We start from the raw sequence: 24,985 nt of genomic DNA, 5'->3' as shown, positions 1-24,985 counted from the left end.
AAACAGAGTGACAGGTGGAAAGCGGGGAGAGGGGAGAGCGAGGAGAGAAAGGAGCAAAACAAACCGCCCAGTTTCGAGACTCACACATCCACACAGCACAGGCCGAGATGACAGTTTGCTCACTCAGCACCAGAGGGACTGGCGGCATCCCAAATAGCATCCTATTCCCTACATAGTGTACTACCTTTGAACAGAACCCTATGGGCCATGGTGCACTATACAGGGAATAGGCTGCCATTTGGCATGTAGAGAAACTGAAACCCTCGTTTCCAATATATAATGTCTCTTCATGGTCTCTGGTTTGAAGCGATTACCAAACGCTCTACTATCTTAGTCCATCTGTATTAACGGAGAGAGGAAAATAGAGGAAAGGCGAGTAGGCAACACACCAGCACTACTGAAGAGGTTCATATTGGTCTTTAAAATGTTGATGGAACGTTGCTCTAACATTTCTGTTTATCTGTATCCGAGAAGAGAGGGAAAATAGAGGAAAGGGAGGCAACACACCTAGAGCAACTGACCCAGAGGTCGATATTGATCTTCAAGGCAGTGATGGAATAGCCTCTTGGTCGCTCGAAACAGGGTTGAGGGGGTTGTGCGGGTGATTGTGATTTTGATACATGCTTAAGTGAATTGTAGAGGCCAGTAGTAGGCGGCTCAAACCATAGGAGCCAATCGTATGTCGGAAAGATAGGAAAAGGACCCCTGGACATTTGTAATGAGAAGTTAATCAGCACAGAGTTAAGTGCAACATAATATACATATGCATCTCTGTGGTTATTATAAGAGTGCCGGAATCAGGAACCTCCTAGTCCAAGATCTCCAGCCATCGAATCTTGGATGAGCTACTGGGTGTGCAGGCTTTTTGTTCCGGATCAGGATGATCAATGATGATCATACTCTTGTTAAAATAACCTGTGTCGTTGCTAATGCTACTGACAGTGTTGACATTATTGACATGCTTGATTGACATGACATGACGAGTGGGACCCTACCCTGTGAGGGTATATAGGCGCCTACCACATTGTTCCTACTTCAGGCTTTGAAAAAGGCGATTCATGCCGAAACGTAAGACTATTGGTTGTTTCTCTCATCAATAAATCTATTCAATTTACCCAGCAACAGAGTGTCATGGTTCCTCCTGGCACCAGAGGGCAGCATAGACCGCCCTAGAGACTTTTATCGGACTCGGGTATGTCTTGTTATTTCATGATTGTGTCCCTGTTAAAAGAGGTGTATTGTCTGTGGTCCTTCGTGTGTTTGTTTCCTGAGTGAGTTTGAGACTTAGTGTTTGTTGCTTTTCAAGTGTACTGTGATCCTGCGGCTACCTGTTCTCAGTAAAGTATTTTTTATCCTTAAACCACTGATTCCTTGCCTGGTCTCTTCTCTGCACCTGGGTCCAATCTTACCACATCACACATAGTGCTCCTTTTTCTTTATTCTCCCGGATAGTCAACAGTTGATGTATCCTGGGGTAAGGAATGTTTTTTTTGGAGTGAATGCTGATTTGTTTGAAACTGACATCCTTATTTCACACAGCTCTGCTTCGTCTTTTTTGGGGGGGCTCTGGTTGAAGGCCCCTGGACATTTTGTAATGAGAAGGTTATTAAGAGTCTGACTCAGAGAAGCCATTTGTCTTGCTCTTGCCTCCAGCTTTAGACTCGCTCATTGATGATTAGCATATTTTTTTTGTCTCCCCTATCCCCCCTTAACAATGTTTTTGCTCTGAAATAGTGTCATGCATTGATCATTTTGACAATGCTGTCTCTTGTTCTCTTTCCTCGTTGTAGATGTGTTAGTGCTGGGTTGGAGCAAAAGCTTGCACACCCAATAGCTTTCCAGGACCAGAGTTGGAGACCCGCAGCCATAAGTTGTGCTGCATCTCAAATTGCAGCCATTTACATTACATTTACATTTAAGTCATTTAGCAGACGCTCTTATCCAGAGCGACTTACAAATTGGTGCATTCACCTTATGACATCCAGTGGAACAGCCACTTTACAATAGTGCATCTAAATCTTTTAAGGGGGGTGAGAAGGATTACTTTATCCTATCTTAGGTATTCCTTAAAGAGGTGGGGTTTCAGGTGTCTCCGGAAGGTGGTGATTGACTCCGTTGTACTGGCGTCGTGAGGGAGTTTGTTCCATCATTGGGGGGCCAGAGCAGCGAACAGTTTTGACTGGGCTGAGCGGGAACTGTACTTCCTCAGTGGTAGGGAGGCGAGCAGGCCAGAGGTGGATGAACGCAGTGCCCTTGTTTGGGTGTAGGGCCTGATCAGAGCCTGGAGGTACTGAGGTGCCGTTCCCCTCACAGCTCCGTAGGCAAGCACCATGGTCTTGTAGCGGATGCGAGCTTCAACTGGAAGCCAGTGGAGAGAGCGGAGGAGCGGGGTGACGTGAGAGAACTTGGGAAGGTTGAACACCAGACGGGCTGCAGCGTTCTGGATGAGTTGTAGGGGTTTAATGGCACAGGCAGGGAGCCCAGCCAACAGCGAGTTGCAGTAATCCAGACGGGAGATGACAAGTGCCTGGATTAGGACCTGCGCCGCTTCCTGTGTGAGGCAGGGTCGTACTCTGCGGATGTTGTAGAGCATGAACCTACAGGAACGGGCCACCGCCTTGATGTTAGTTGAGAACGACAGGGTGTTGTCCAGGATCACGCCAAGGTTCTTAGCGCTCTGGGAGGAGGACACAATGGAGTTGTCAACCGTGATGGCGAGATCATGGAACGGGCAGTCCTTCCCCGGGAGGAAGAGCAGCTCCGTCTTGCCGAGGTTCAGCTTGAGGTGGTGATCCGTCATCCACACTGATATGTCTGCCAGACATGCAGAGATGCGATTCGCCACCTGGTCATCAGAAGGGGGAAAGGAGAAGATTAATTGTGTGTCGTCTGCATAGCAATGATAGGAGAGACCATGTGAGGTTATGACAGAGCCAGCACACAAATCAACTTCCAGCTTAGTGTAATATAACTTCTTCATTGTAAAGGGTTTAAACACTGTTTCCCATGCTTGTTCAATGAACCATAAATAATTCATGAACATGCACCTGTGGAACGTTCGTTAAAACATTAACAGCTTACAGATGGTAGGCAATTAAGGTCACAGTTACGAAAATTTAGGACACTAAAGAGGCCTTTCTACTGACTCAAAACACCAAAAGAAAGATGCCCAGAATCCCTGCTCATCTGCATGAACGTGCCTTAGGCATGCTGCAATGATACAAGAGGACTGCAGATGTGGCCAGGGCAATAAATTGCAATGTCCGAACTGTGAGACGCCTAAAACAGCGCTACAGGGAGACAGAACGGACAGCTGATCGTCCTCACAGTGGCAGACCACGTGTAACAACACGTACACAGGATCGATACATCTGGACATCACACCTGCGGGACAGGTACAGGATAGCAACAACAACTGCCCGAGTTACACCAGGAACGCACAATCCCTCTATCAGTGCGCAGACTGTCCGCAATAGGCTGAGACAGGCTGGACTGAGGGCTTGTAAGACAGGTCCTCACCAGACATCACCGGCAACAACGTCGCCTATGGGCACAAACCCACCATCGCTGGACCAGACAGGACTGGCAAAAAGTGCTCTTCACTGACGAGTCGCGGTCTTGTCTCACCAGGAGTGACGGTCAGATTTGCGATTATCGTCGAAGGAATGAGCATTACACCGAGGCCTGTACTCTGGAGCGGGATCGATTTGGAGTTGGAGGGTCCGTCGTGGTCTGGGGCGGTGTGTCACAGCATCATCGGACTGAGCTTGTTGTCATTGCAGGCAATCGCAACGCTGTGCGTTACAAGGAAGACATCCTCCTCCCTCATGTGGTACCCTTCCTGCAGGCTCATCCTAGCATGACCCTCCAGCATGACAATGCCACCAGCCATACTGCTAATTCTGTGTGAGATTTCCTGCAAGACAGGAATGTCAATGTTCTGCCATGACCAGTGAAGAGCCCGGATCTCAATCCCATTGAGCAAGTCTGGGACCTGTTGGATCGGAGGGTGAGGGCCATCCCATTCAGTTTAATGGCTGAGTTGTTGAATATTGTTATGTTCATACAAATATTTACACATGTTAAGTTTGCTGAAAATAAACCCAGTTGACAGTGAGGACGTTTCTTTTTTTGCTGAGTTTACATAGACACATGCTAAGTCCCTGACCTGGACTCCATCCTAGCTGTAGGGGTGCTTTCATCTTATCTATGAACATATGCAGGGCTCTAACTCCTCTTGCTCCACACTGAGATAGGGTGCAGGCTGTTGGCCAGCCGACCAGCTTAGTGGAGTCTGCCACTAGCACAGTCAGTGTAGTCAGCTCAGCTATCCCCATTAGACCGAGTCCGTGTCTCGATCTCGGTTGGGCAAAACTAAACATGGCTGTGTTCGCCTTAGCAATCTAACTGGAATAAAGTCCTCCATCCCTGTCATTATTGAAAGATTGTGATCTCTAACATCTCAAAATAGGGATACTTAATGTTAGATCCCTCACTTTCTAGGCAGTTATAGTCAATTAAGTCATCGCTATTCATAATCTTGATGTGATTGGCCTGACTGAAACATGGCTTAAGCCTGATTAATTGACTTTGTTAAATAAATCCTCATTAAATCGTTCACTTTTTTTCTTTTTATCTTTTACCAGATCTAATGTGTTATATTATCCTATATTCCTTTAACATTTCCACAAACTTCAACGTTTTTCCTTTCAAATGGTAGCAAGAATATGCATATCCTTGCTACAGGCAGTTAGACTGAGGTATGTCATTTTAGGCAAAAATTGAAGGGAAAAAAAGGGGGCCGATCTTGGCGCACCGATCCCTTTAGCCGGATCATTTTCGTCAACATCCGCTGAATTGCAGAGCGCCAAATTCAAATTCATTTCTCTCAAATTTTGAGAGCAGCAACTCACTGCCTTCCTGAAGACAATGTATACATCTTGTGACCGTAGCGTACGTGTAGGCATGTCCGGCAATGTATACAAAACGCTTCAGTCAGGATTTAGACCCCATCATAGCGCTGAGACTGCACTTGTGGAGGTGGCAAATGACCTTTTAATGGCGTCAGACCAAGGCTCTGCATCTGTCCTTTGTGCTCCTAGACCTTAGTGCTGCTTTTGACACCATCGATCACCACATTGTTTTGGAGAGATTGGAAACCTAAACTGGTCTATATGGACAAGTTGTGGTCTGGTTTAGATCTTATCTGTTGAAAATATATCAGATTGTCTCTGTGGACGGTTTGTCCTGTGAGTTTCAGTGTTCCTCAAGGTACCGTTTTAGGACCATTATTGTTTTCACTATATATTTTCACTCTTGGTGATGTCATTCAGGAAACATAATGTTAACTTTCACTGCTATGCAGACGATACACAGCTGTACATTTCAATGCAACATGGTGAAGCCCCAAAATTGCCCTCCCTGAAGCCTGTTTCAGACATAAGTAAGTGGATGGCGGCAAATGTTTTGCTTTTAAACTTGGACATAACAGAGATGCTAGTTCTAGGTCCCAGGAAACAAAGATCTTCTGTTGGATCTGACAATTTAATATTGATGGTTGTACAGTCGTCCCAAATAAAACTGTGAAGGACCCCGGCGTTACTCTGGACCCTGATCTCTCTTTTGACGAACATATCAAGACTGCTTCAAGGACAGCTGTTTTCCATCGTAGAAACATTGCAAAATCAGGAACTTTCTGGACAAAAATGGTGCAGAAAAGTTCATCCATGCTTTTGTCACTTCTAGATTAGACTACTGCAATGCTCTACTTTCCGGCTACCCGGATAAAGCACTAAATAATCTTCAGTTAGTGCTAAACACGACTGCTCAAATCTTGACTCCAAACAATTGGATTACATTAGTCCAGTGCTAGACTCTCTACACTGGCTTCCTGTTAAGGCTAGGGCTGATTTCAAGGTTTTACTGCAAACCTACAAAGCATTATATGGGCTTGCTCCTACCTATCTCTCTGATTTGGTCCTGCCGTACATACCTACACGTACGCTACGGTCACAAGACGCAGGTCTCCTTACTCTCTCTAGAATTTCTAAGCAAACAGCTGGAGGCAGGGTTTTCTGCTATACAGCTCCATTTTTATGGAATGGTCTGCCTATCCATGTGAGAGACGCAGACTCGGTCTCAACCTTTAAGTCTTCATTGAAGACTAATTTCTTCAGTAGGTCCTATGATTGAGTGTAGTCTGGCCCAGGGGTGTGAAGGTCAATGGAAAGGCACCGGAGCGACGAACCACCTTTGCTGTCTCTGCCTGGCCAGTTCCCCTCTCTCCACTGGGATTCTCTGCCTCTAAACCTATTACGGTGGCTGAGTCACTGGCTTACTGGTGCTCTTCCATACTGTCCCCAGGAGGGGTGTGTCACTTGAGTGGGTTGAGTCACTGACGTGATCTTCCTGTACGGGTTGACGCCCCTCTCGGGTTTGTGTCGTGGGGGAGATCTTCGGGGGCTATACTCAGCCTTGTCTCAGGGTAGTAAGTTGGTGGTTTGAAGATATCCCTCGAGTGGTGTGGGGGCTGTGCCTTGGCAAAGTGGGAGGGGTTGTATCCTGCCTGGTTGGCCCTGTCCGGGGATATCGTCAGCCTCCAGTATTTATGCTGCAATAGTTTGTCGGGGGACGAGGGTCAGTCTGTTATATCTGGAGTATTTCTCATGTCTTACTCTGTGTCCTGTGGGAATTTAAGTATGCTCCCTCTAATTCTCTCTCCCTCCCCTCCCGGAGGACCTGAGCCCTGAGACCATGCCTCAAGACTACCTGGCCAGATGACTCCTTTCTGTTCCCAGTCCACCTGCTCGTGTTGCTGCTCCAGTTTCAATTGTTCTGCCTGTGGCTATGAAACACTGACCTGTTCACCGGACATGCTACCGGACCTGCTGTCTCGAACTTTGAACGCTCGGCTATGAAAAGCCAACTGACATTCACTCCTGAGGTGCTGACCTGTTGCGTCCTCTACAACCACTGTGATTATTATTATTTGACCATGCTGGTCTTCTTTGAATGTTTGAACATCTTGGCCATGTACTGTTATTAAAGGGCTCCCGAGTGGCGTAGTGGTCTAAGGCACTGCATCTCAGTGCTAGAGGCATCACTGCAGGCACCCTGTTTTGAATCCAGGCTGTATCACAACCGGCCATGATTGGGCATCGCGCACAATTGGCCCAGCGTCGTCCGGTTTTGGCCGGTATAAGCCTTCATTGTAAATAAGAATTTGTTCTTAACTGACTATTCTAGTTAAATAAAAAATAAAGATACATTATTTTAATCTCCACCCAGCACAGCCAGAAGAGGACCGGCCACCCCTTGGAGCCTGCTTCCTCTAGGTTTCTTCCTAGGTTCCTACCTTCTCTAGGGATTTTTTCCTAGCCACCGTGCGTCTACATCTGCATTGCTTGCTGTTTGGGTTTTAGGCTGGGTTTCTCTGTAGACCTTTCTGACATCGGCTGATGTAAAAAGGGCTTTATAAGTACATTTAATTTATACACTCCAGACAACTACTGCTGTGCAGGTGTGTCATACTGACCGAAGCAATGCATTCTGGGATGTTGGGGGCATAAGCGGATCTTAACTTCACAGCTTCCATAAAAGTAGTTTCAGTGACACACACACTGAGAAAGAGGCATCCACGCTCACTGCAGTTACTCTCCTACAGACAGTGAGAATACGTCTGACAGGTGAGATTCATCCAGGCCGCATCCCAAATAGCATTCTATTCCCTAAAGCACTACTTTTGTCCCGAGCCATACGGGCCCTGGTGAAAAGTAGTGCACTGTTTAGGGAATAGGGTGCCATTTGGGATGCACCTCTTGGCTGTTTCAGAGCATCAATTCTGCTCAGTTGCTGATCACTGACTCCCTGAGCAGACTGACTGATCTACAAATCACGTTTGCCTCCTAAATAACTACTGTAATTCGTAAATCAGTCATATCTAGATTGATGCTCTCAAACATAGCCAACTAGTCAGGGTCACAGTTTGCAAGTGCAAGGGCAGCACTTTTAACTAAAAGCTACACATTGCCATGAGGGGAAAATGATGATGAAACGCTTTTAACCTAAAAACATATTTTCTTTACTTGAGCGAGAGCTGCGCCATTCCCCTCCTGTGTAAACTGTACATTTCTGCTGCACTTCCACTCGGTTTTGAGTCTTAACCTACATACTCAGGTTCGAGTATGCCTTTAAACCACCATCACAAACAGTACAGGCAAATAGTTACTCTCTTTGAGGAACAACAAAAGAACAGAGACGAGCGCGACGGAATTCGCCAAAATAGGATCAAACAGAACACCTCGCTCTGAGGCAATACAACGATAACAGCAGCCGCTGTTGCAACACTCCGCTGCTTCTGATTCTACCGGCCAGCTTGACTGAACACACTTCAAACACACAGGACAACTCCCCACAGTACCAGAAGAGAGACGGCGTCTCGAACACAGCTCAGACATAATAGGCTACTAACTGAACAGCATGTGTTGAATGTCAGAGATTTGAGACTGTGAAAGAAGAGCGTCTCCAACGCAGCTCAGACGCAAGGCGTTTCAAAGACAGAAATGAGAGACTATAAGAGAAAAGAGACTTGAACGCAACTCAGACAGAATCCTACTTACTCACACGGAGTGGGTGTCGTAAAACAAACAATTTGATTTGTGACTGTAAAATAAGAGAGTGCATCGAACGTAACACAGATACTAAAACTGCGCGTCAAAGACAGCAAAAAATAGGAGAAACTCTCAAATAATAGAGTGCCCAAAATAAGATTTGTGACTGTAAAATGAGAGAGTTCTGACATAGTAAACAACAGATACTGCATGTCAAAGATTTTAAATAAAAAAATGTAAAAAGAGATTAAAGATCAAATAAAAAAGCGGGGAAAATGAGAGAAAAACAATCTCTTGGCTCCAGAACTTTATTGTGCCATACATCAAAATAGAGAGGCAGATAAGACACCCAGCTCCGGCTCAAAAGAGCAGGAACAAATCAATGAACAGCAAAAAGTGGAGAAAAAAACGAGGAAAGGGAGAGAAAACAAATCACGAAAAGCAGCTCGCTCTGTCTGTCACGGGTCTGCTTACAGCCTCCCTGCTCCGTTTCTTTATCTGAATCCAGCCTTGACCGGAATAAGTTTTCTTCACAGCTCAATAATCTCAATGGGGAAGTTGGAGGAGTGGCATGAGTTTCAGGGAGTCGTGAATGAGATTATATGTAGTTAGCGATAGACCTCTTTGTCCCATTGACTAACCTCTTCTCTTCATCTTTCGGGGTTTAGATTGAGCTCCTACTTCCTACATATTTCCCTACATCTCAAAAGGGATGGGGGAGGAATGTATATGAGACGAGCCATGAATGAGAATGAGGATATGTGTCGTCATTTACAAACCTATTTTCCTCTCAACTAACACCATTTCTCCATCCTTTGGCCCGCTGACTTCCGAGATACAGTCACAGATATTGTGTGATTCCATAAACTCAATCTCTCATATGTGGATTGGTGATGCATTCAATATATCTATATCACTCCAATGCACCTCTCTCTCTCTCAACATCTCTCAACCTCTTTCCCCCTCTCTCTCCCTCTCTCTCAACCTCTCTCTCTCTCTCTCTCTCTCTCTCTCTCTCTCTCTCTCTCTCTATCTCTCTATCTCTCAACCTCTCTCTCTCTCTCTCTCTCTCTCTCTCTCAACCTCTCTCAACCACCCTCTCAACCTCTCTCTCTCTCTCTCTCTCTCATCTCTCTCTCTCTCTCTCAACCTCTCTCAACCACCCTCTCAACCTCTCTCAACCTCTCTCTCTCTCTCTCTCTCTCTCTCTCTCTCTCTCTCAACCTCTCTCTCTCTCTCTCCACTCTCTCTCTCTCTCTCTCAACCTCTCAACCTCTCTCTCCCCTCTCTCTCTCTCAACCTCTCTCTCTCTCTCTCAACCTCTCTCTCTTTCTCTAAACAGCAGGCGGTGAATGTCAGAGATTTCTAGAGCTTCTCAGCTCAGACATAGGCTACTAAATAACAGGAAGTGTGTACCTCTCTATGAGGGAGCCATGAATGAGAATGAGGATATGTGTCGTCATTTATAAACCTATTTTCCTCTCGACTAACACCATTTCTCCATCCTTCTCTTCGAGATACAGTCAGATATTGTGTGATTCCATAAACTCAATCTCTCATATGTGGATTGGTGATGCATTCAATATATCTCTCAATCTCTCTCTCTCAACCTATCTCAACCACCCTCTCAACCACCCTCTCAACATCTCTCTCAACCACTCTCTCTCTCTCTCTCTCTCTCTCTCTCTCTCTCTCTCTCTCTCTCTCTCTCTCTCTCTCTATCTCTCTCTCTCTCTCAACCTATCTCAACCACCCTCTCAACCACCCTCTCAACATCTCTCTCTCTCTCTCTCTCTCTCTCTCTCTCTCTCTCTCTCTCTCAACCTATCTCAACCACCCTCTCAACCACCCTCTCAACCACCCTCTCAACATCTCTCTCTTTCTCCGCCTCTCTCTCTCTCTCTCTCTCTATCTCTCTCTCTCTCTCTCTCTCTCTCTCTCTCTCTCTCTCTCTCAACCTATCTCAACCACCCTCTCAACCACCCTCTCAACCACCCTCTCAACATCTCTCTCTCTCTCTCTCTCTCTCTCTCAACCTATCTCAACCACCCTCTCTCAACCACCCTCTCAACTCTCTCTCTCTCTCTCTCTCTCTCAACCTATCTCAACCACCCTCTCAACCACCCTCTCAACCACCCTCTCAACATCTCTCTCTCTCTCTCTCTCTCTCTCTCTCTCTCTCTCTCTCTCTCTCTCTCTCTCTCTCTCTCTCTCTCTCTCTCTCAACCTATCTTCTCCACCCTCTCAACCACCCTCTCAACCACCCTCTCAACCACCCTCTCAACATCTCTCTCTCTCTCTCTCTCTCTCTCTCTCTCTCTCTCTCTCTCTCTCTCTCTCTCAACCTATCTCAACCTCCTCTCAACCACCCTCTCAACCACTCTCTCAACATCTCTCTCTCTCTCTCTCTCTCTCTCTTTCTCCACCTCTCTCTCTCAACCTCTCAACCTCTCTCTCTCTCTCTGTCTCTCTCTCTCTCAACCTATCTTCTCCACCCTCTCAACCACCCTCTCAACCACCCTCTCACACCACCCTCTCAACCATCTCAACCACCCTCTCAACCACCCTCTCAACCACCCTCTCAACATCTCTCTCTCTCTCTCTCTCTCTCTCTCTCTCTCTCTCTCTCTCTCTCTCTTCCTCTCTCTCTCTCTCTCAACCTCTCTCTCTCAACCTCTTTCTCCACCTCTCTCTCTCAACCTCTCTCTCTTTCTCAACCACCCTCTCAACCACCCTCTCAACCTCTCTCAACCTCTCAACCCCTCTCTCAACTCTCTCTTTCTCCACCTCTCTCTCTCAACCTCTCTCTCTCTCTCTCAACCTCTCTCTCTTTCTCCACCTCTCTCTCTCTCAACCTCTCAACCCCTCTCTCTCTCTGTCTCTCAACCTATCTCAACCACCCTCTCAACTTCTCTCTCTCCCTCTCAACCACCCTCTCAACCTCTCTCTCAACCTCTCAACTCTCTCTCTCTCTCTCTCTCTCTCTCTCTCTCTCTCTCTCTCTCTCTCTCTCTCTCTCCAACGCAGCTGAGCTTCTCCAACGCAGCTCAGACATTGGCTACTAAATAACAGGAAGTGTGTGCCAAAGAAATTGAATCTCAAAAGGGATGGGGGAGGAATGTATATGAGGGAGCCATGAATGAGAATGAGGATATGTGTCGTCATTTATAAACCTATTTTCCTCTCGACTAACACCATTTCTCCATCCTTAGGCCCGCTGACTTCCGAGATACAGTCACAGATATTGTGTGATTCCATAAACTCAATCTCTCATATGTGGACTGGTGATGCATTAAACATATCTATATCGCTCCAATGCACCTCTCTCTCTCTCTCTCTCTCTCTCTCTCTCTCTCTCTCTCTCTCTCTCTCTCTCTCTCTCTCTCTCTCTCTCTCTGCACCCTCTACAACCACTGATTATTATTTGACCCTGCTGGTCAACCTTTTGAACATCTGGAAGAACAATCTGGCCACCCTTCATAGCCTGGTTCCTCTCTAGGTTTCTTCCTATGTTCCTGTTTTTCCTAGCCAACGTGCTCCTATATCTGCACTGCTTGCTGTTTGGGGTTTTAGGCTGGGTTTTTGTATAATCACTTTGTGACATCTGCTGATGTAAAAAGGGCTTCATAAATACATTTGATTGATTATACATTTCTTATTCTTCGTACCGTTCTTCCAATCTCATCTTGGATTCATACATTTGACCCCTGAACATGGGAATTCCCAACATACTTTACATTCAAGTCCCACCCCTCCTCACCACGAGTGCAGGGGGAACCCCAGAGCCCTATACTACGAATCAGAGGTGTATACTATGACGCAGTGATTATACAAAAAAAGCTAGCCAGCTTCAGTTAGCTTCACATTCCAGCTCAGGCTTCATCAGTACTACGACGGTGGCTATTGCTCATCTGCCTTGCTGCCAGCAGGCTTGTAACTGCACGTGGGATAGTCGAACGCCAAACTCTTCATTGAGACGAGGCTGAAACATCAATCCATGGGCGAGTTTTTGCCACATTTACATTTGTGCCAAAATCTAAATGAAAGAAAGAAAGTTATCTTGCAAATTCAGCTGGCTATGGTGTGAAATAGGCTTTTAGAAGTGCTGTCTTTATTTGATTACTTATCGTGAATGACGTCTTTGGTGTGGTTTGGTGGGAATCTGATTTTGTTGGTTCTCAACTCGCAGCAGGGACACATTATAAAATCCTGAGTAGATATTACCACTCTGTTTCAATCAAAAGTTACAGATTATGCCCTTTAGAGCACCATCTTATCAAAATCAACACTACAAGCAAATAGACAAAAGGCAGTTTTTTTTAATGAAACCATGTAGGAGTGGAAACTGAATCTAATGACTGTTGGGGATTTTCGTATTCAGGTGTGAAGTGTACCAATAATGATTATCTGTTTACACCGAGGACGCGTCCCAAATGACATCCCTATTCCCTAGAGTGCGCTACCTTTGACAAGGGCCCATAGGAAATATGGTGCCACTTGGGACTCCGGCTCAGCCTGAATGCTCTGTCAAGACATGATGCCGACAGTATATGTACAGTGCAGGTTGTCATATGAATAACAACGATCCTGCTAGCTTACATAATGCCAGCACAGTGATTCCCAATGTGCTCCTAGGAAACCTTACCACGACTGCACATTTTAATCAAAGGCTTGACGAGTGGCTGATTAGTTGAATCAGGTGTGCTATTTTCCCAAACTGGAAGAGAAAATATGCAGTCCAGTGGGTATTGTAGGACCAGATTGAGAAACATTGACTGGTGACGGTTTAGACTCTAGAGAGGAATAGCAGTTGATTATTTATTTATGTTACATGTCTTTATTTATGCCAGTTAGTCTCCCTATCAATTTGTATGGAGCATAAATAAGCTTTCAACGTGTCATGACTCATGCACTATAACAAGGTTGTGGTAGAGACTGTCAATGGGATATATGTAGTCGTTACAATAGATATAACCAGCATCATCAGTGTGCGAGCTTAGCATATAACGCCGCCTCTGACTGGGTTTGAACCAGGGTCCTCTACCTCATCAACACACCTGACAACATACAAAGCAGTTGAGCTATAGAAAAGGATCCAATTCAATCGCAACACTGGCGAGATTTCAAGCTAGCTCCCCCTCAGCAGGAAAGAGTGAACTCGACAATCATTTGTGCCAGGTGTGATATCCCTCCTATATAGATCGGGGCTAATGTTCCTATCGAGGCCAGCAGGCTAGTCTTTAAAAAAAATAAAAAATGTTTTATTGGGATGTAACTGTTATGAAAGTTGTATTGTCAATTTTTGTTGGTATTTACATGACATTGTAACAAAATTTCCCAATGGGGACAAGAAAGTCAGTAAGTAAGTAAGCTTACGGCCTTTTTCCCTGAGCCTTATAACAAAAAACAAAAATTACGGGGTAGATCAGCTTTATTATTACAGGTAGATTTTTAGCTTCCATCAATGTAATTGTATGCATCATTTCCAATCCCCTATATATATATATATACAGTATTTAGTCAGCCATCAATTGTGCAAGTTCTCCCACTTAAAAAGACGAGAGAGGCCTGTAATTTTCATCATAGGTACAGTTCAACTATGACAGACAAAATGAGAAATACAAATCCAGAAAATCACATTGTAGGATTTTTAATGATTTTTTTGGTGGAAAATAAGTATTTGGTCACCTACAAACAAGCAAGATTTCTGGCTCTCACAGACCTGCAACTTCGTCTTTAAGAGGCTTCTCTGTCCTCCACTCGTTACCTGTATTAATGGCACCTGTTTGAAATTGTTATCAGTATAAAAGACACCTGTCCACAACCTCAAACAGTCACACTCCAAACTCCACTATGGCCAAGACCAAAGAGCTGTCAAAGGACACCAGAAACAAAATTGTAGACCTGCACCAGGCTGGGAAGACTGAATCTGCAATAGGTAAGCAGCTTGGTTTGAAGAAATCAACTGTGGGAGCAATTATTAGGAAATGGAAGACATACAAGACCACTGATAATCTCCCTCGATCTGGGGCTCCACGCAAGATCTCACCCCGTGGGGTCAAAATGATCACAAGGACGGTGAGCAAAAATCCCAGAACCACACGGGGGGACCTAGTGAATGACCTGCAGAGAGCTGGGACCAAAGTAACAAAGCCTACCATCAGTAACACACTACGCCGCCAGGGACTCAAATCCTGCAGTGCCAGACGTGTTTCCCTGCTTAAGCCAGTACATGTCCAGGCCCGTCTGAAGTTTGCTAGAGAGCATTTGGATGATCCAGAAGAAGATTGGGAGAATGTCATATGGTCAGATGAAACCAAAATATAACTTTTTGGTAAAAACTCAACTCGTCGTGTTTGGAGGACAAAGAATGCTGAGTTGCATCCAAAGAACACCATACCTAATATGAAGCATGGGGTGGAAACATCATGCTTTGGGGCTGTTTTTCTGCAAAGGGACCAGCACGACTGATCCGTGTAAAGAAAAGAATGAATGAGGCCATGTATTGTGAGATTTTGAGTGAAAACCTTCCATCAGCAAGGGCATTGAAGATGAAACATGGCTGGGTCTTTCAGCATGACAATGATCCCAAACACACCGCCCGGGCAACAAAGGAGTGGATTCGTAAGAAGCATTTCAAGGTCCTGGAAAATCTTTGGAGGGAGTCAAAAGTCTGTGTTGCCCAGCAACAGCCCCAAAACATGCTCTAGATGAGATCTGCATGGAGGAATGGGCCAAAATACCAGCAACAGTGTGTGAAAACCTTGTGAAGACGTACAGAAAATGTTTGACCTCTGTCATTGCCAACAAAGGGTATATAACAAAGTATTGAGATAAACTTTTGTTATTGACCAAATACTTATTTTCCACCATAATTTGCAAATAAATTCATTAAAAATCCTACAATGTGATTCTCTGGATTTTCTTTTCTCATTTTGTCTGTCATAGTTGAAGTGTACCTATGATGAAAATTACAGGCCTCTCTCATCTTTTTAAGTGGGAGAACTTGCACAATTGGTGGCTGACTAAATACTTGTTTTGCCCCACTGTATATACTATATATAACATTCTATTGGTTGCAAGAATTTTGTTTAATAATTTAAATTTAAATACTAAAAGTTTTGAATCTGCCATCGTTTTATGGAAACTATTTTTGCAATCTATATGGCAAGGCTGTACATTTTTGGTCCTTAAATGAAACTGGTATACTTTTTTTAGTTATTACAGTTTTCTTTAACCAATTTTGGTCTTTAATGTAGGGCGGACATAACAAGTTCCTTACTTTCTCCCTCTTCCACTTCCTTTTTTGCAGCAACGCTAGAGAGCCTTTGTTGCTGCCCTATATGTGCCAGCCGGCACAACAGGGAGGACTGCTGACTGGCATCTAGCAACAGAACACCACAGGACCTACTAATGTATAACAACATGTAATGTGAAATGACAAGGGACAACGACAACAACCTCTCCTCCATTCGTTCCTCCATTCGTTCCATCCATCAACCCATCTTCATTCCGTGTGTGTGTGTGTGTGTGTGTGTGTGTGTGTGTGTGTGTGCAGGTCAAGACTTACATCTTGACGAAGGGGTCAGAGTACCCATTGGAGTCCATAGCAGCGAGGTGGGCACAGCGTACGATGCCAACCAGTAGACAGCTCTTTTCTGGACTGTAGCACAGCGACACCAGGATACGACCACGCTGGGGGAGGGGGACACACAGTTAGCCATGACACCACTACAAATTTGAACTAAACTGTATTGATAGTTCCCTTAATGTATGTCAATGGACTGACTCTTCATGAATTAAGACCAACACATGTAAAACAGGCAGTAAAAACATACTACAAATTGGGTAACTTAAAATTCATGGAACAAAAAAGTTACAAAATGAATGAAAATAATAAGATGAATTGCATGTTGGGAAATCAGTGACAGGACTGTCACTAACAGTGGGATTAGTACTACTTCTATCATAGTGGCACCATTACTACTGTAATAGTAGTAGCACAACTAATGTTACTACTCCTGCTACGGCCAATACTATATCTATATGACAATCTCTACTATTTATGACAATGATGGTAATCTTCTTACCTCTTCCTCAGCCACAGGTGTTCCTTGCTCCACGGTTTCTTTGTTGATGTCTTTGTTCTGAGTGTGAGAAGGGAGATTGAATTCAATACACAGTATATAAATCATTAGAGTCCATTGGCGAACTGACGCATACACACGCACATGTGCACACACACACACACACACACACTCACTCACTCACTCACTCACTCACTCACTCACTCACTCACTCACTCACTCACTCACTCACTCACTCACTCACTCACTCACTCACTCACTCACTCACTCACACACTCACTCACTCACACACTCACAAAAACACACATGCATACGCACACACTCTCTCTTTCTCTCTCTCGCATGCACACACACACACTACATACCTGTGTGATTCTCTCCAGACCCATTTTGAATCTTTTGCTCTCGCCCTTGCTCAGTTTCTTCAAGGCGACACGGACCTCTCCGATAAACTCGTTACGACCGAGCCTGTCCATGTCACACACACACAGCCTACACACAGACAGGAATGACACACACACACACACACACACACACACACACACACACACACACACACACACACACACACACACACACACACACACACACACACACACACACACAGACAGACAGACAGACAGACAGACAGACAGACAGACAGACAGACAGACAGACAGACAGACAGACAGACAGACAGACAGACAGACAGACAGACAGACAGACAGACAGACAGACAGACAGACAGACAGACAGACAGACAGACAGACAGACAGACAGTGAGCAATAGAAACATATCCTCTCAAGAGCTAGCAGTGGGGACTCTAAGCTGCAGATAGAAACCCCACTGATCTACAAGTAACTGCCAAAATAATGGAAATACCTGAGTAAATGAGGGATGCAAAGGCTATTAAGAGGCTTCTCTAACAAGAGAGGTCTCATCTATATTATTCATCGCTGTCTACTTACCACCACAGACCAATGCTGGCACCAAGACCGCACTCAACCAACTCTATAAGGCCATAAGCAAACCACAAAACGCTCATCCAGAAGCGGCGCTCCTAGTGACCACCTTTACTCCACACACAGAGATGCATACAAAGCTCTCCCCCACCCTCCATTTGGCAAATCCGACCATAATTCTATCCTCCTGATTGCTGCTTACATGCAGAATCTAAAGAAGGAAGTATCAGTGACTCACTCAATACGGAAGTGGTCAGATGACGCGGGATGCTACGCTACAGGACTGTTTTGCTAGCATAGACTGGAATATGTTCCGGGATACAACAAATGGCATTGAGGAATACACCACCTCAGTCATCGGCTTCATCAATAAGTGCATCGACGACATCGTCCCCACAGTGACCTTACGTTCAAATCCCAACCAGAAGCCATTGATTAAGGGCAACATCCGCATCGAGCTAAAGGCTAAATCTGTCGGTTTCAAGGAACGGAACACTAATATGGACACTTATAAGAAATCCTGACATGCCCTCAGACGAACCATCAAACAAACAAAGCGTCAATACAGGATTAAGATTGAATCCTACTGCACCGGCTCTGATGCTCATCGGATGTGGCAGGGCTTGAAGACTATTATGGACTACAAAGGGAAACCCAGATGCAAGCTGCACAGTGTACCGAGCCTACCAGATGAGCTAAATACCTCCTATGCTCGCTATGAGGCAAGCAACACTGAAGCATGCACGAGAGCACCAGCTGTTCTGGATGACTGTGATAACGGTCTCGGTAGCCGATGTGAGCAAGACCTTTAACAGGTCAACATTCACAAAGCCGTGGGGCCCGATGGATTACCAGGACATGTACTTAAAGCATGCGCACACAAACTGGCAAGTGTATTCACTGACATTTTCAACCGAGTATTACCTACATGTTTCAAGCAGACCACCATAACAGTCCCTGTGCCCAAGGAAGTGAAGGTAACCTGCGTAAATGATTTACCGTCCCGTAGCACTCACATCAGTAGCCATGAAGTGCTTTGAAAGGCTGGTCATGGCTCACATCAACAGCATCCTCCCAGACGCCCTAGACCCACTCCAATTTGAATACTGCCCCAACAGATCCACAGATGATGCAATTTCTGTCGCACTTCACACTGCCCTTTCCCACCTGGACAAAAGGAACACCTATTTGAGAATGCTGTTCATTAACTACAGCTCAGCATTCAACACCACAGTGCCCACTAAGCTCATCACTAAGCTAAGGACCCTGGGACTGAACACCTCCCTCTGCAACTGGATCCTGGACTTCCTGACGGGCCGCCGCCAGGGGGTTGCTGTTACTTGCTGTTTATCTATGTGCCCCCGCACATTGACTGGGTACTGGTACCCCCTGTAATATAGCATAATTATTGTTATTTTATTTTGTGATTTAAAAAAAAAAAAATTTGTTTATTTGGTAAATATTTTCTTAACCAACAATGAAGTTAAAGAAGAGTTCAGGGCTTGTAGGTAAGCAATTCATGGTAAGGTGTACACTTGTTGTATTCGGCGCAAATGACAAATAAAGTTTGATTTGAAGTAATTAAGAAATTAACATCCCGTCATGTTTAGGCTCATGTATAAAAATGGTGGGCAGGCCATTATTTTGGCTACCATGGCTATGCTCCCATAGGATGACAATGCCCCATCCACAGGGCAGGAGTGGCCATTGAATGGTTTGATTAGCATGAAAATTATATCAACCATATACCATTGTCGTGTGACCAGATCGTAACCCAAATGATTACATTTATTGTGGAAGAATGGTGTTGCATTCCTCCAGTAGAGTTCCAGACACTTTTAGAATCTTTGGCAATGTGTATTAAAGCTGTTCTGGCTTGTGGTGGCCCTATTAAGACAAATTATGTTGGTGTATCAGTAATTTTGGCAGTTATCTGTAGCTATACTCTATGCTGTACATGTCTGTCTGTCTGTCTGTCTGTCTGTCTGTCTGTCTGTCTGTCTGTCTGTCTGTCTGTCTGTCTGTCTGTCTGTCTGTCTGTCTGTCTGTCTGTCTGTCTGTCTGTCTGTCTGTCTGTCTGTCTGTCTGTCTGTCTGTCTGTCTGTCTGTCTGTCTGTCTGTCTGTCTGTCTGTCTGTGCATGCTGTGCTGTACATGTTGGTCTGTCTGCCTCTGTACATCTGTATGTCTGCTTTATCTGTCTGTCTGCCTGTCTGTCCTCAATGACAGCAGACCAGTGGAGGCTCCTCAGAGGAGGAAGGGGAGGACCATCCTCTTCAGTGAATTCAATACAAATAACAATTGTAAAACATTGAAAAGTTATCCTTTTTAGATAAAACTATACTAAATATATTCACGTCAACAAATAATTTATTAGACACACTGTTTTGCAATGACATCTCTACAGTAGCCTCAACAGCACTCTGTAGGGTAACACCATGGTGTAGCCGGAGGATAGCTAACTTCCTTCCTCCTCTTGGTATATTGACTTCATTACAAAACCTGGGAGGCTCTTGGTTCTCACCCCCTTTCATAGACTTACACAGCAATTATGACAACTTCCAGAGGACATGCGTCAACCTGTCAGAGCTCTTGGAGCATTAATTGACATGTTGTCCACCCAATCAAAGCATCAGTGAATTAATCTAGTGCTGAAAGCATAAGCTACAGCTAGCTAGCACTGCAGTCCATAAAATGTGGTGAGTGAACAAAGCAATTTCTTCAAAAATGAAGGAGAAGCAAGCGAAAGAGAGAGATTTCAAATGATTTTTTTCAGTTTCACTTAGCTAGCTAGTTTGGCCTATTCAAAACACCCAATTCAAACACAGGGATGCCATGTTAGATAGCTGGCTATGACTATCCAACACAACATTAGAACTCTTCCATATCAAGGTAAAAGCTTTTGGTTTTACTCATTTATTTCCACCGGGGCCCACTGGTATAACTGCTCTACTGCTTAGTGACTGTAACGTTACTGCATAATTGTAGGGGGTTTACTAACGCAGTTCTATTAGCTATGTTGACTAGGATGTTACTTTAGTTAATATGGTGACAATGATGTGTGGTTTGGATATGGTTTGGCTTGGCTTGTTTTTTTTGTTGTTTTTTTGCCTGGTCACATACTGTTGATGTGTTGTGCATTGAAGTCCACAAACGAAGTGAAAAGGTGAGAGGAGGAGAGCGCATAGATGAGAGAAGGAATACAACGTGGCTGCTATGAAAGTGAACTGTGTTTATACGTGATCAGGGGTGTATTGAATGTGTTGCTGTCTGTCTATGTGTCACTGTCTGTCACCTTGACATTTTCTCTCGACCTGTGTGCATCTACGTTGTAAACATTCATTCATAGGCTAGGAAGAATTTGAGTATCACGAAGCAGTCTAAACCTATTGCTGTTACATTGAACTGGGTGAATGGAATATGAATGACAGCCATCCAAAATGCTATAATAGAAATAAGGCCACGCTAATGAAAAAACAATTGTCCTCCCTCATCATAAACGGCACTGACCGCCACTGCAGCAGACAGACAGATAGACATGTCTCTGTGTGTTGCGGAACAGCTCTGATCGGAACCTTAGTTTTGAAGTGAGGAGTAGAATAAGCCGGCATTAAGCAAATCTTGTGTTGAAGAAATATGGTCTGCAAAAAAATAACATTTGAGAGTACATTTGTGCCTCTATAGTGCACTTGAGATGTTTTATTAAGAACTGAGAATGGCCTTGAGTTTTTCTCAAGTAACTATGACAACTGCGGCATGCTAGTCATTTCACAAGGCTGGTCGTGTTTACTCTTTCAACTACTACTACTCTACTGCTCTCAGATGTTCTCTCACCTTCCTGCATATCCCTCTGGGCTGTCGCCTGGGTAATTGCGCTCTCTCTCTCTCTCTCTCTCTCTCCCTCTCTCTCTTTTTATCCCCCCTGTGACAGTGGTTCCTGTTGGTTCCAGCGTGTTAGTCATACCTGCCGTGCGTGTGTGTGTGCGAGTGTGCGAGTCAGGACCAGAAGGCTCTTCATGATACTCCCACAATTTCACCCCAACCGTGTTCTCTACATCCTAATCAGTGTGAGGCATGCACTGCATCCAAAATGGCACCCTACAACTTTTGGTCAAAAGTAGTGCACCATATAAGGAATAGGGTGCCATATGGGATGCAGATCACAGTAACATGGGTCACAGTAACATGCATTTGACCAATTCTTATATAACGGATCAGTAACCATTGTATTTTTTATTTTTTTAATTGTACCTTTATTTAACCAGGCAAGTCAGTTAAGAACATATTCTTATTTTCAATGACGGCCTGGGAACTGCCTGTTCAGGGGCAGAACGACAAACCCCCGAGCTTCTCAGCTCGGGGGTTTGAACTCGCAACCTTCCGGTTACTAGTCCAACGCTCAAACCACTAGGCTACGCTGCCGCCCCATATGTGTCATTCTATATGACATGATGGTGGTATGTCTGCATTGCACCTCAGCAGTCGTGAAGAAGCAGTGGAGAGAGACAGGTAGAGATACACTAAGTATACCAAACATTAGGAACACCTTCCTAATATTGAGTTGGACCCCCTCCTTCCCTTACCCTCAGAACAACCTCAATTTGTCGGGACACATAGACTCTACAAGGTGTCGAAATTGTTCCACAGGGATTCTGGCCCATGTTGACTCTTAAGCTTCCCACAGTTGTGTCAAGTTGGCTGGATGTCCTTTGGGTGGTGGGTCATTCTTGAGCGTGAAAACCCCAGCAGTTCTTGACACAAACCGGTGCGCCCGGCACCTGCTACCAAACCCCGTTCAACAGCACTTAAATACTTTTCTCTTGCCCATTCATCCTGGCACAATACATGTCTCAATTGTCTTAAGGCTTAAACATCCTTCTTTAACCTGTCTCTTCCCCTTCATCTACACTGATTTGAAGTGGATTTAACACGTGACATCAATATGGGATCATAGCTTTCACCTGGATTCACCTGGTAAGTCTATGTCATGGAAAGAGCAATGTTTTGCATACTCAGTGTAGAGAGATACAGTAGGACCTCCGTGATACGAACATGTTCGATGGAGGTCTGAACTGAAATGTCTGTAACTTTGAAATTCACGGTGCATCAAAGCCTTATAGAAAATATTTATTGAGTAGTTACATGTGTTTTCAAATCATTTAGCCAGACACCATAAAGTTCATTTTTATTCTTCATTTAATATGTGTACTGGACTGGTTTGATTTAGCCTGTTCAGTTGACTGGTCGGTCCGTAACTCTGAGGTTTGTATCTTTGAGGTTCTACCGTCGAGAGACAGAAAGGTGGAAAAGTTCTGCCATCAGACTGGCACTCTGTCGGTCTTGTCTGGGCTATGACAAGGTGTTGACGGTAGCCGTGATTTTGTCACACAGAGCCGACATACTTTCCCTACACCGCTATGGAGCTCTCCATTGACTGACAGCAGGATGCTCCGGGGTCAAGTTTACCCTGGGTACAGATCTAGGATAAACTTCCCCTCGCCCAAACCTAACCATAACCATTAGTTATAAATCATCTTAAAGATCGGGTCTTTTTTTTCAACGTTTTGTTAAAAATCGCACAACATTTCAACATCGTGCTACTCATGCCGGGAATATAGTACATGCATATGATTAGTATGTGTGGATAGACAACACTCTGAAGTTTATAGAACTAGTTAAATCATGTCTGTGACTATAACAGAACGTGTGTAGCAGGCAAAACCCCAAGGAAAACTGTTCACCAAAAAAAATAAAAATATCCCTCCGCCAGTTCTCTGTATTGTCTATGGCAAGGGAAAATAGATAGCGACCAGTTTACAATGCCTACAGCTTCCACACGATGTCGCCAGTCTTGGCAATTGGTTTGAAGTTAATCCTTGGTGAAATGAAGAATAGGCACTTCCTGTCATCGGGTACACAGGAGGAAGTTTTGAAAGAGAGAATATCGACCAAGATTTCAAGACCTGCTGCTATTGAATACAGATTGCTCCGTGATCAATTTGATTGATTATTAACGTTTACTAATACCTAAAGTTGTTTTACAAAAGTAGTTTGAAGTGTTTTGTCAAAGTTTATAGGCAACTTTTTTCATTTTAAAAAATGACGTTGCGTTTTGTGATGTTTATGGGACATATAGGAAGGAGTGTTTTATGTTTTATTTCTGCGTTTTGTGTAGGGCCGGCTACGCTAATTATTTTGTTTACGTCCCCTTCAGGTATTTCGGGGGGCTGCATGCTATCAGATAATAGCTTCTCATGCTTTCGCCGAAAAGCATTTTAAAAATCTGACATGTTGGCTAGATTCACCACGAGTGTAGCTTTAATTGAGTACCCTGCATGTGTGTTTTAATGAAAGTTTGAGTTTTAGCGAGTACTATTAGCATTTGGCATTGTGCATTTGCATTTCCTGTTGGCTAAGTGAGATGCTAGCGTCTCACCTTGCTCTAAGAGGATTTATCAGAATGCTAAACTTTTTATCGTTAATATCTCACCTTTGTCATACATTTATTGATTGCAGCCAAGAAATATGATATAAGAGGAGGACATTTGGTATTATTGTACCTCAGTGGGCGTTACAATTGCCAAGACCCACCCCTGCCGTCTACTAACAAGTATAGGCGCAGCATTTTGGAAGAAATTAAGTTACAGCTAATGCCTTGCGCCTGAAGTTGTAAAACACAATAAAAGTCCTTGCTGGAAGGTAAATGCACATTTGCATTATCAGTCCCTATGCTCCACTATAATTCCCTATTCACATCCACTGCCTGCGCTACGCCACAATTCCCTATTCCCATCCACTGCCTATGCTATGCTACAATTCCCTATTCACATCCACTGCCTATGCTACACTACAATTCCCTATTCACATCCACTGCCTGTGCTGCGCTAATTCCCATTTCCCAGTCATTGTGCCCAAGTGTAAAGCCTGCTGTTCAGCTATTATCCAGTTCTACAGCTCTGGTTCCCCAGGCTGCCCCCATGGGGAGAGGCTGAGCTTGGCGGTGCACCGTGTTGGGCGAAGAGTTTTGAGTAGCCCCCCCCCCCTCCTGATCTACCCTGCTGGGACTGATGATGCAGGTCTCACAGAGGGGCCAAGCCAGGGGGCAGGCAGCACAGTCAGGGTACACACCGACTGGGACTCAAGCCCTCTCCTGTCTTCCTCGGTCTGCCCTCCCGCTTCCTTTCTCTCTCACTCACTCCATCCCTTGTCTTTCTCTCCATAGGCTCTCTCCCTTTTCCTCTGCCCCTTTCTCTTTCCATCTCTCTCTCTCTCTGCCCTCAACTTGTTCTCCCTTTCTTGGTTTGCCCTGCGTCCCACTCTCTCTTTCCACCCCACTCCCTCTCCTTCT

At 44.7% G+C, this 24,985-nt stretch overlaps 1 protein-coding gene across 6 annotated transcripts in view; it reads right to left on the bottom strand.

The window, feature by feature from the left end:
• Window positions 1-24,985, bottom strand: part of LOC118395521 (double C2-like domain-containing protein beta) — a 75,841-nt gene that overhangs the window by 31,227 nt on the left and 19,629 nt on the right. For all 6 annotated transcript variants that reach the window (XM_052464461.1, XM_052464465.1, XM_052464463.1 and 3 more), the window contains exons 6-8: window positions 17,062-17,188; window positions 16,700-16,756; window positions 16,180-16,304 (exon numbers count right to left, since the gene is read on the bottom strand). In XM_052464461.1, the coding sequence (XP_052320421.1) occupies window positions 16,180-16,304; window positions 16,700-16,756; window positions 17,062-17,188 (309 nt within the window). The remainder of the gene's footprint in view (window positions 1-16,179; window positions 16,305-16,699; window positions 16,757-17,061; window positions 17,189-24,985) is intronic.

Source organism: Oncorhynchus keta, chromosome 16 (assembly GCF_023373465.1).
Source record: "Oncorhynchus keta strain PuntledgeMale-10-30-2019 chromosome 16, Oket_V2, whole genome shotgun sequence".
In the NCBI taxonomy this organism is placed as follows: domain Eukaryota; kingdom Metazoa; phylum Chordata; class Actinopteri; order Salmoniformes; family Salmonidae; genus Oncorhynchus; species Oncorhynchus keta.
Note: the sequence above shows the minus strand (reverse complement) of the source record. Positions and strands in the feature narration are given on the sequence as shown.